This window comes from Tetrahymena thermophila, assembly GCF_000189635.1.
Source record: "Tetrahymena thermophila SB210 genomic scaffold scf_8254691, whole genome shotgun sequence".
Lineage (NCBI taxonomy): Eukaryota > Ciliophora > Oligohymenophorea > Hymenostomatida > Tetrahymenidae > Tetrahymena > Tetrahymena thermophila.
The window spans coordinates 650,426-663,017 of record NW_002476457.1 but is presented as its reverse complement, the minus strand read 5'-3'; the positions used below and the strand labels follow the sequence as shown (position 1 = coordinate 663,017).

Below are 12,592 nucleotides of genomic sequence, written 5' to 3'. Positions count from 1 at the left end.
CTTCTGTTTATTTTAAATGTAATTTAGGCTATCGATGTTGTAAAAATTTTTTTCATTAATTAAAAAAAAAATCATGCTTGATCAGCCTTCCATTAAAATATTGTTTTATAAATGTGATTACAATAATTTAATATAAATTAAATTGTAATAATACAAATTATATCAATGAATTAATTTTTGACTTAAGTTACTAGTTATTTATAAATTATATTAATTTATACATGCTATTCCTATAGATCAACGAACTATTCAAATTTATTAAATTCTTTATTTAATTTTAATTAGTACTTTTACTTAATCAGTAATTACATTAAAAAGTGATTAATCAATTGTTCTCCAATCTAAGATTTATAAGAATTAATGAAGGGAATAACGATAATTATATAAATTATTTTACAAATTTACCTTATTTATTGCCAGGATTCTACTTATTAACCTTACAGTTCCTTACCTTAGTACATATTGAATACATAAGCTTATGGGAAAATACTTATTGAATCTCAAACGCACCCAAATTTTAGATATGATGATCTGCTATTTTTAATTTTCTAAGAAGAGGGCTTAGTGATTTTGAACTATAAGCAACAAATGTCTAAAATAATTAGCTACAACTAAAAAATATAATAAATTTAAATTCGTAATAATTTTATTTACATAAATTAAAATGGAGAATTGCTAAAGATACTTCGCCTTGAAAGCAAATAGAATTTAAATTAGGTCAATTAATATTATCCTCCTGCAATAGTATAACATCAAATTGATTATTTTTTGGTCTCTGACGATGAAAGTATCATTTTCATTTCATCGGGATCTCGTTTCATTATTTTAGATATAAAAAATAAACTTTAAATTGTTGAGAAGCGAATTGATTTAATTAATCCCATTTTTGGATAACTTCCTAATTAAAGCTACAGTACTACTTGGATAACACAAGTAGGATCTTTTTTGTTTTTATCAAATTAAAAAGGTCACATAAACGTTCTACAAATTTCTAATGATTTTGCTTCTTTTTCATTTGTTGTTTAACTTTCTACATATGGTTTCAACTCTAAGCAAACTATATTTTTAAGATCTTTAGGAGTAGTATACTCATTATCTCGAGATTATGGAGTATATATTATCGATGTTTCATTTCTTTTAGAGGCAAACCCAGATATTTAAGGTTTTATTCACCAGACAAGTACAAATACTCCTAATATATTAACCAATAAAGAAAGCATCCAATATATAATTCAATCACCTGATCAAAATTATATTTTTTTAGCAGCCCGTTCATCAGGAGTACGGATATACGATGTTTCCTAAGATCCCTACAATCCTAAATTCACTTAAGGAATAAAAAGTCCTGGAATAGCAATAAATTTAAGCTTTTTTCTAGGGAAAATGAATATTATTCTTCTTAGTGATGGAGAAGGTTTAGTTATATTTGAATAAATGGATAAAATTAAAAATAGTATATTTAATCAATACAATATTCTAAATACAGAGAGTTGTGTAGCAGTAAAGCCATTTACAGAAGAAAAATGGCCATGGTTTATTGTTAATTCAAAAGATGATAATTTTATTGCAGTTAGCGGAGGATTGTATGGCCTTAATATATATGAAATTTCAGATGAAAACATAAGCAATCCTATTTTAATCTTTTAGTAGAACATTAATCCTTCATAAAATGACAGAACTAATGCTCTTCTTTATCTAGAATAAAGAGATTTATTAATTGTAGGATAAAGCAAGAAGGGAACAATAATTTATGATGTAAAAGATTTTACAAATCCTGTGTTAAAAAAACTCTTTAATTCAGATTAAGAAATAAATGATCACACTGATTATTAAACTAACTCAAATTAAACATTGGTAGCTATCTCATCTTTTCGCAGTATAATAATACTTGATTTAACTAACATAAATGACTCTTCTTCCACGATTAGGGTCTTAGCAAAATATGAAATTCCATCAAATAATTTAATTTAGAGAAGTATTTCAAGTATTTCTTTTAATGAATAATTTACCTATGGATTTTATGCGATTAGAGAGTATGGAGTATTTGCTTTTAAAATAATTTAAAACAATAATAACTCATAATATTATTATTCAATTGAAGTTTTTAAAAGCCTTTATTCAAGTGGCTCTTAATATGTTCAATATGATTTAAATCAAAAATATGTTTTCATTAGCGATGGAAATAATGGAGTTGCCTTGATAGATGTGTAAAATCCTGATAATCCTAAAATAGTTCAAAGAGTTCCTATAAATGGTTGGGTTATAAAAACTTACTAGCCCACTATTAATCAAAACTTGTTATTCGTTAATTAAATGGAGTAGGGTTAGCTCTCATTGTTAGACATATCCGACAGACTTAATCCAGTAAAATTAGCAGAAGTTTAATATGGGTATGAAAACTCATTTTCAACAGTTACAAACAGATTACCCATAAGATATTATTATGCCTTTACTGTTGAATAAGGCTTTCGAATATGTCCTAATAACTAATAGATTAATTTTATTTTATCTATTTAAACTTAGAAATCTTAGAAATTAAATCTTGACTAGAGTAATGATCAATTTAAAATGTTAATAAATTTATAAGATGGAAACGAATAGAGTGATAACAATTAACTAAGTTAAAAGGAGTAAGTATTGGATATTAATTAAGTATTAATATAAGACAAAGTCAAAATGATACTTTCACCTATATATTACTCTAATAAAATTATGCTGAACAACTTGTTCTTCTATTAAAACTTTTAAATTTAATAAATACCTTCTTGGATAACCTACGATTCTTCTACTATGTAAATAGATTTGATACCTAGCTATGAGAGTTTAGATTAGGATCAAGACACAGTTACTCTACTTCTTTAAATCTTAACTTAACTTACTCCAGAAATGATATAATCAAATATGATTACATTGAAGTAGGCGACTTAGTTAATCAATATTATGGTAAATAAATTTAAATTAATTATTAAAAAATTAAATTAAATTATCTAAAATTTAAACATATTGCATTCCTTCTAAATTAATCTTAGTAAAATAAAAATTTTTTTAAACAACTTATCATATTAAAAATCTTATAAAAATGAGAAAATTTTTCCAATATATCTAAAATTATTAGAAGGGTAGACGGTATTTTTAAATAGTCTAATTTATTTATTCAGAAAATATTTAAATAACTTTATTTTAATGTGTTTTTATATTTAACAAAGATTGATATGGGAATTGTTGACGAATAAAATTATTTTATACCATCAAATGAAAGAATTTATTTTGCAGTCCCTGCAATAAAGTAAGTCTTTGGAAATTTAGCATAATATGAAACTATATTATAGCAAGTTATCTATAACTTGAAAAAAGTTTAATTCATATATCCTGTAACTTTGCAGATTTTATCTTCTTTAGTTCTAAATAGCGATCCTAAAAATCCTAAAGCTCCATTTATCTCCACTTTTTCAAGCAATATTTAATTAGATATTCAATTCATTAATTAAAATTCTTCAACTCAAGAAATTCTTGTAGAATTTGTTTCAGTGCAATACACTGAAATCGTTGTATAAATTTTAAATAATAATAAAGCACTAAGAGCAAAATCTGATAAAGATACATTAAATAATTAAATCCAAAAAGGATTTATTTATGGAGTGAAAAACTTTAATACTATTGAAACTAATGAAATCTAAGCTATATTTATAGTTAATGATGGAGTTAACAAACCAGTAAGTACTACTTTTAAACTTTTCAGTTGCCCTTATTTACTCCAATTGCAACCTCTTTAACTCTCATCTACTACAAGTCTCTAATAATAATACTCCTAGTAATATCCTAATGACTTAACAGTTGAAGAGCAATTCACAATACGCTTTACTCCAACTGTATTTATTAGTTCTAGTAAATAGCAGCTCTCTTTTTCTGTAAATATTTAATAAAAATATTTTTAAAATTTAAAGATGCAAATCATTTTAATAATTTGAAATATTAATAAAACTTTTAATTTTATTTAAAATGTATCAACATATATTTGAAATAGAAATTTTATTGAAATTAGGCTTATTTATTACAAGATGGAGAATGGATAAAATTAGAAAAAAATGGTTCACTTTGGATTTCCTTTGATCCTACTACTTTAACGCTAAAGGGTGAGAGATACTTCTAAGATTTGTTTAAATCCTATCAGATAAAAATTTGTGCTTCAGACAATTTTACTTATATTGAAGACTCTTTTACTATATATTTTAAATAGCTAAGTATAGTTATGATTTTTGTTATTGCCTTTGTTGGATTTATTTTTTTTACTTTAATTATCGGAATCTATTTGTGTAGGCATTCAATCCATAAATTTTGGAAATACAAATAAATTTCATACAAAGAAATAACCATTAATGCTAAAGTTTTATTCAAAAAATCTATCGTTTTAGCCCCACACACTTAGTTTAACTTAGATTTGATAGTCAAATATTTAATTCAAAACGTTAAAGAAGTTTTAAAAAACCAGAATAAAGGTAAAGCCCCATCTAAAATGTAGATTAAATAATATATTATTTCTAAATACACTGACCCTCAAACTGGTGAAATATTAATGTAAGATCTTTCGAGTGATGCAAAATCAATTTACCATAAAAATCCTGCATAATTTAAAAACTTAAATGGATTAGAAATTAGTTAACTAGATTCTAGAATAAATATTGGTCTCTTCTGTATAATATCAAACTGGGCCTTGGAAACAAATTAAGATTCAAATAGATCTTTTAAATTTTTAAAAAATTATGCCTAAAATAAGATAAAAACTAGTGATTGGTATCTGGTAAATTTTTAAATAAACAAAAAAGATAATTTATTTTTAGCAATTTTTTTACTAACTTTTATTAATTTTAAATTAAAATTAGTCAATTTTTAACATATTTAGTGTCTTTCAAACATTTTTTAGATTAATTTATAAAATTTTTCTAAAGTTGTTATAAAAAAATGAAACTCAAAGCCTTTAATTTTTCAATATTTCAACTAATTAAGAAGAATATTTGATATTCAAAAAAATAAAATTATTAAAATGTTTAGTTTTATTAAGTAAATTAACAAATAATTTAAAAAAAAGTATTATTTGAACGTCACAGATTCTAAATAAGTAGACCATGGTACAAATAACTCTAGAACAACTGGATCATCTGATTAGGAATATCCACCTATGTACTAGATTATAGAAATAGATGAGGATAATTTTGATTAGGTTTTAGAAATCATAAAAGAAAATATGAGAAAGCAAAATTAATAAAGTGAATTAAAAACTAAAGTTTTGGAGAATGCAATACTATCTTAATATTATGGATATAAGGAGAATCTAAAAGCTAAGAATTGGAAAGTAAATTTTGGATAAACTATGTACTTGCAGATGAGCCAGCTGAAGTAGGTATTAGTAAGATAAAAGGAAGATGACCTGGCACAAAAAAAATCATTTTTATCTCAACTTTCTATTATAAAGTAATTCCGTGAAGTTTTTCTAATGAATTTCAAGAGAATTAGTCTGAAAAATGCAAATAAATAAAATACAAACTTGCCAAAGTGGCTAAATTATGAGTTAAGCGATAATAATATTATTTTCATAATGAAACCTTAACTCAAAGATATAGGGGAATATTTAGTTGAATTATAAAATCATAGTAAATATATTTTTTATATATTTAAAATTATTGTTAGAGGTTTTCCAAGACAAGCTATTTAAATGGAAAAATCTACCAATAACCTTAAGCTTGCAAATGAAAATTTAAATTTAAACTAACAAGTTAATAATTCGTTTGACAAAAATAATGAGTAAGATTTTAAATTTGGTATTTTAAATAAGCTATAAACTGTTTAATATGCATAAGAATCACCTAAATCTTAAAATTTTTAAACAATCTAATAATTTATAAATGATAAACCAGTAACCTAAAGCATTCAAATGCAAAATCTATCAAATAACTTATTTATTAAGCAAGGTAAAATAAATTTCTTATTTATTAAATTAATATTTATTTTTTTAATCAAAAGTAACTGCTATCTCTTAATAGTGAATAGATAGATACACAAATAAATTAAGATTGATTTTAATAATAATTATATAAAGCAATATTTTGATAATTAATTAATATTTCAAAGTTCTCTTTTTTTATATTAAAAAAATACTTTTTTAAAAAAAATTAAATTTATAATAAAAATATAGTTTAAGTTTAAATATTGGCTTTTGAACAATAAAATAAAGTTTTAAAATAAAAATAATGCTTTTTAATTTATTTTAATAAAAAAACAAGAAAAATTAATTTAATATATTAAAATTAATTTTGGTAGACAGAAACAACTCATTAGAAAATAGAAAATAACATAAAACAATAAATTATTATAAATAATACTATTTTCTATTTATAAAAAAATATCAATTTTAATTTAAATAAAATAAAATATAATTATGTAAAAAAATTAGTCTAATAAAAAAATTATTATTGGAAAAAAATTAAAATTAATTTTTTTATTTTAATTTAATTTATAAGAAAATTAATTTAGGATATTTATTTCTAAAATGGTTAAATTAAACCTGTAAAATAGCTTCGCTTCTGTAAATCATACATCATTAAATTTCCTCTCTTTTTAATTAAAAGTAAATTATATGTAAAATTTCTATATATATAGCATTTGTAATTTATAAAATTCTTCTTATTTGTTTGAACAAAAACTTAATAAAAAATTTGCTTTTTTAAGCATTATTTAATATTTATTATTGCTAGATTTACGTCAAAAAGGGCGCTTTTTAGATTTAAATAACTAGAAAAAATCAAAAAGGCTCAAAATAATTTGGCTTTGGGTTCTGCAAAATACTCTCAATTTATTTAAATTTGATAATTCTTTTAAATATTTCAAACTCTTCATTTTTTGGAAACAAAAATAGTGCTCATCATTATTAATTAATTGCTACAAATATTCATTAATATTTAAGTATAATTTTAAGGATTGAATAGGAGATTAATAATAAAATTAGTTTATATTTTTTATGAAGCTTATTGTTTTAACTATTAGCATGCTGCTTTTAAACTTTTGTGTGGATTGCTTAAGAGTTTTCGCTACTTTACCATAGATTATAGTGGAGACTAACGATATTATTAAAAGCACTTTAACAAAATCTGAAATGAATCCTGCTTATCCTAACTTCTTTTTTTTGACATTTTAAGGGGCAGAGTTTGCAGTTGTAAACTAAAAAGATTACTCAATAATTGGTAGGATAAAAGGAAACATTGTTAATGCGATAGTCAAAACCAATTTTATTTATATATAATATATGGATAATTATATTTCCATTGTTAAATTAGAAACAAAGTGGAAATAATTAAGTTCAGTGAGCAAATTTGAACCACAAATAGGTATTAATTGCTTTGATGTTTTAGATGATGAGTAATATATGTTAATCGCTAATCATGGCAGTATATTAGTAATATCTCTTCACTCTAAGCTAAATCCTTATGTAATAAATTAAGTAGGACCAACTTTGAAAGTAGAAACAGCTTGGATTTCAATAAATTACCCATATTTAGTACTAGCCAATAAAGGAAAAAACCTTGGAGTCTTTGATTTTTCAAAATCTATTGAGTAAATGAGCTTTCTTACTCAAATTTCCCTAAAAAATTCTAGTTATATTACTACTTTCATGAATTATAATGACAAAACATATTTGTACTCTTATTGTAAATATTTAGGAGTTATAACTTATGATTTTACTATGTTATACAATGATAAAAATTAGTTTATTAATATGGTTAAATAGTATAATGATTAAAAAATTACGATTAATGTTATGGAGATGCAAGGAACAGTTAACAGTTTTGCTGTTTCTCATAAGTATAATTAGCTATTTATGTCTATCAGATCAAATGGTATTTTTATTTATGAGCAGTAGCCTAATAATTTGAGATTTGTATAGTAAATTTTGTCAAATGATCTCTCCAATTATGTCAGCTTCTCTGATCTTGATGAAAATTTTGTTCTTCTTGCAGATGGAATTAACTTAAAGATATTTTGTTCGCAATAATTTGATCAGCTTAGTGAACCAAACTCGTTAAACGTGTTTAACTTAAATTAGAATTAAATATTGTTATAAAATTTTACAATGAATCAATAAACAGATCGAGGAAACATTTACTACGATTCTAATAAATAATTGATATTTATAAGTAATAAAACAAATATTTTAATATACTAAAATGAAGATATCCAATAGCCCTATTCAAACTATAGAACTTTAACTGAAAAAAAATACACTATTGTTTATTTCATATACTTAAAACTAGGCTATTTTGTTGCATTGCGAAATCCTGAAAAGATAACATTTTATTAAATTAACTATTAATCATCAACTACTTATCCTTAATTAAATTTGTCTTGTCCTAATTGTGAATTTTCGAGCTTAAGTGTCAGCTATGATGAAAGTATTTTGTTTGTAGTAACTAAGTACTCAATATTAGTATATGATTTAAGCTCTTTAAGTTAAATTAATAAAAGTAATCCAAAATTATTACTCAATTATTCTCCAGAAGGATTATCTTCAAGCGCGTATCTAGACTACTTAAAGCTTCACTGGAGCAATAAATTAGGTTTTTATTCGCTTAAGAACTATGCGATTGTCTTTTTCAACTTTAAAAATGATTATTAAACTGCTGAGATTTAAATTGTTAAATAATTTCTTGTTTAAGATATTGAGTATTTTGATTTTGATAAACGAAATTTTAACTATCTTATTATATGCAGTGGCACAAAAGGAATAATAATTTTTGATTGTTTTGGGATTGAAAATGGATAACTCCCTTAGTTTGCACATTAAGTGAGTATTAATGGCTGGACTGCTAATTTTGATTAACCTGGGACGAAACCCAATATTATTTTAACCAATTAAAGTTAAGGAGTCTAAATATCAGTTATAAATATAGAAAATATTTTGGAATCAGCAGTAGAGTATTAAATAAATATTTCAAATGATGAAATAATTTACTAATCTATATTTTTTAGCTAAAATTCTGATGGATTTTTAGCTCTTTCAACAAACAAAGGGTTTAGATATAGCACTGTTACAAAACCAATTATTTTGTATTATTTCTTGATGAAACAATCTTAAATAAATAGAATTAAAACATTTAATGAGTAGCAAGTGCTCTTAAGATCCTTTCAATTTGACAATAGCTCATATAATGTAGAAGTAAAAGAAAATAAGCTTATTATTTAGGTCAATGATGTTTCAGAAATTAGAATTTCTCCTATCTTGTCAAGCTCTTAGATTAAATTTAATAATATCTTTCTTTATCAAAACTATGAAAAAATTGCTCCTCCTGAATGGCTGACTTACTAAGAAAAAGATTTGCTTATTAAAATTCAACCTCCAAAGGAAGTGCTTAATAGCAATAGAGGAGAGATAACTATTGTTCTTTAAATTTATCAAAGTATAACTCCAAACTACTTCACTAAAGTTATTTATATTAACTCAGCTTAGAGCTAACAAATTTATTAGTTGCTTGTAATTTTTTTTTACACAATTCTTTATTATATTAAAAATTTACCATAAATTAAATTAGGCTAAAAACTCTATGATTGATCAGTAGGGAATGTTTTTAAACAAAAATTTTTATTAATTTACCTATTTAGAAGGAGATATCAAATAAATTTTGTCAAATTTATCACCAACATAGCTTAGTATAGCAATAGATTTAATCAAATTTTCTTATTACTCCTTGTAGTATTAATATCCAATATAACTTAAAGTGATACCTTCTCTATCAGTAAATCTTTTTAATTAAGATAAAATTGAAACTTTGGATGCTGCTTGTAAAGTAAAAATAAAAATTTTGAGCCAAGCAAGTTAAAGTGTTAAGCTTTTTGGAGCAAACTCATAAGATACCATTCAAGTGAGTAATTTTGTAGATTTTACTGGAGTTTTTATACTAGGAAGTCAATAGTAAATAAATTATTACATAGATAAATCTTTATTTTATGGGATACCTTATAATTCTACTATAGAAGATTATGATCCGTAAATAAGATTTGAAGCTTAAGACAGTTTTAACTTCCCTGTAACTTATGCTACCTAACTAATCAATTTACAATATATTAACAGAATATAGCCAATAGTTTAGCAAATTTCCCTTTAATCGCAGTACGATGAGTAGTATTCTTCAGGACTTACAGTGCAATAAGATTTTTCAATTTAATTTTTAATGAATTCATTCAAAAATTCTAATTTTATCCCAATATCATACAAAGTATTTATTTATAAATTTTATTATTACAATTAATATAATGTATTTTTATTTATATAAACTTATTTAAAGGCCTACTTATTACATGATGAATCAAATTATTTATATCAGGAACAAATATGCACAATCTCTTGTAGCTATTTCAATTGGATTCAGTTTGATGCTTAGAATTTGAAGATTTATGGATAGGCAGGTTTTATTAGGTTTAAAAAAAAATATAAAGTTCTCATAGAAGCATCTGATTAATTTGGGAGTATTAGTGATAGCTTTGAAATTTAATTTAACAATTTACCTCTTTCGCTGATTTTGATTCTAGTTTTTTTATCATTAGTCATTCTTATTAGTTTAATTTTGATATACTTTTTGAGAAAAAGAATCCATAAAATAACTGCTTTCTATTCCTATACACATTCTAAAATTGAAGTAATGGTAAAGTAAAAGTATTATAAATGCATAGTGTGTGCACCAAATATTCTAAAATCAGCCAGAATTATGTTTTTTTTACTCAAAAAAGATTTCTTTCAAAACCTTAATCAAAATACAAAAAAGAAACAAAAAAAATAAATTCTAAATAAATAATTTGCAGAGTGCTATTTTAACGAATAGGGAAACCTGGATAATTAAAAATTAAATTCAAGATTAATTCATATTTTTAAAGTGAATAAGCAAAAATTTCCACAAATTTAGTTAACAAATATAATTTAAAGCAATTCTAATTTTAAGATAGCTATTTATAGTCTCCTCTCATAAGAGCTCCTGGTTAACTCTGATGCCAAACAAATATACAATTATTTGAAAAAGGAAGTAAGAAAAAGTAATAAATATCTCGATTGGTATAAAGTAATTAATTTTTATAATAAATAAAATTCAACAATTACATCTTATCCATTTAAAAAATCTATTTTTTTAATTTATTTAAAAAACTTTTTTTGATTTTAAAATTTATTTTTTAATATTCATAATTCAATAAATTTTAATAAAAAATTAAAATAAAATTAATCTTAAATATCTTCAAAAATTTTTTACATATTTTTAATTTATTTATTATAAACAAAAATGATAAATAATGAAATTAAAAAATAATAATGTCAAATTAATTTATTTTTCAGAAAAAATAATTATTTAATTTTAAATAAATAAATTATAGGAGTTACTTGAAATTGATGAAGAAAAATTTATTCAGGATAAAAAAGATATATTTGAGAGTAAGTAAGATATGTCAGAAAGACAGTTTGTTGCTTATCCTGATATCAAACTAAATAGACAGAAAGTAGAATAGATAATTTAGGATTAAAAAAAAATAATGACTTTATTTTAAGATTAAAAATTGGTAACTATCGTAGAAAACGCTTTAAAGTCAAACTACTACGGGTATGATTTAAGTACATAATTAAAAGATTGGAGAAATTGTATAGGAGAAACACTGCACACTAAAGCAGACAGAATCAACGAAATAGAAATATTTGAAAAAATATATAATATTTCGAGTATTAAATAGATATTATGTTTCCCTTTTATAAAGGAAAGATTTTATTGTAATTATAAAAATATCTGTTAAAATAAAATTTTAAACCCAGACTAAAAATTACCTAGGTGGATTTAGGTTTTAGTTACTAACAATTAAATTCTAATCAAACTTTCGCCAAAACGTGCCAGTGTTGGTGAATACATAATTACCTTCAAAAACTCGAAGGGATACACAGTATATTCGTTTGGTGTATTGCTCAAATTCCCTAAATCTCCATAAATGACTTATCATGCAACAAATTAAAACAACAACGAATTTAATTAAATTGAGATGAAAAAGTAAGTATAAATTTCTGAAGAAGAAAGTGTTGAAGATGATGATAGTCACTAAGAAAGAAAGAAAAAATCTTAGAATTAAATTGTTATAGATTTAAGAAAAATTAAATAAGCAGACAGCAAAAATATAGACACTTAGACTTATCTACAAACTCAAAATAATTAATCCCCTAATTCTAAGTTTAATTTGAGATTATAATCTATAAATTTATTATAATAAAATTCTCTCTAAAACTTTCGCCGAGGATCTATTTAATCTGTTGAGCAGCTCTAAAATGTCAGCTTGATAAATTTAGAAAAAATAGACTATTATTAGACTAGCTAAAATGAAATTAATGAAGGTATTAATACTATTTAAAGCTAAAAATGTAATTTTTTATTTTAAATAATTTCTTAAATCCTCTTAGCAAAAACTATTTTAATAAATAGAATTCTTGGGCAGAGACGTACGACACAAAAATCCCTTTTGATATTTCTTTCAATATATTTAAAATTTTTTAAATATGTATAAAATTACATAATGAATTGAA

At 23.1% G+C, this 12,592-nt stretch overlaps 2 protein-coding genes across 2 annotated transcripts; both read left to right on the top strand. All coding sequences in view use genetic code 6, as the record gives it.

The window, feature by feature from the left end:
* Window positions 1-360: 360 nt before the first annotated feature.
* Window positions 361-6,041, top strand: TTHERM_000324529 (transmembrane protein, putative; the record flags this gene model as incomplete). Its single annotated transcript, XM_012796873.1, has 5 exons — window positions 361-2,943; window positions 3,207-3,908; window positions 4,043-4,798; window positions 5,087-5,966; window positions 6,019-6,041. The coding sequence occupies 5 exons, from the start codon at window positions 361-363 to the stop codon at window positions 6,039-6,041; spliced, it is 4,944 nt and encodes a 1,647-aa protein (XP_012652327.1).
* A 971-nt stretch (window positions 6,042-7,012) lies between these two features.
* Window positions 7,013-12,532, top strand: TTHERM_00324520 (transmembrane protein, putative; the record flags this gene model as incomplete). The annotated part of the gene is made up of 5 exons (XM_001013039.2): window positions 7,013-9,520; window positions 9,579-10,262; window positions 10,332-11,099; window positions 11,407-12,430; window positions 12,492-12,532. 5 exons carry the CDS (start codon window positions 7,013-7,015, stop codon window positions 12,530-12,532), a joined length of 5,025 nt encoding a protein of 1,674 aa, XP_001013039.2.
* Window positions 12,533-12,592: the final 60 nt, after the last annotated feature.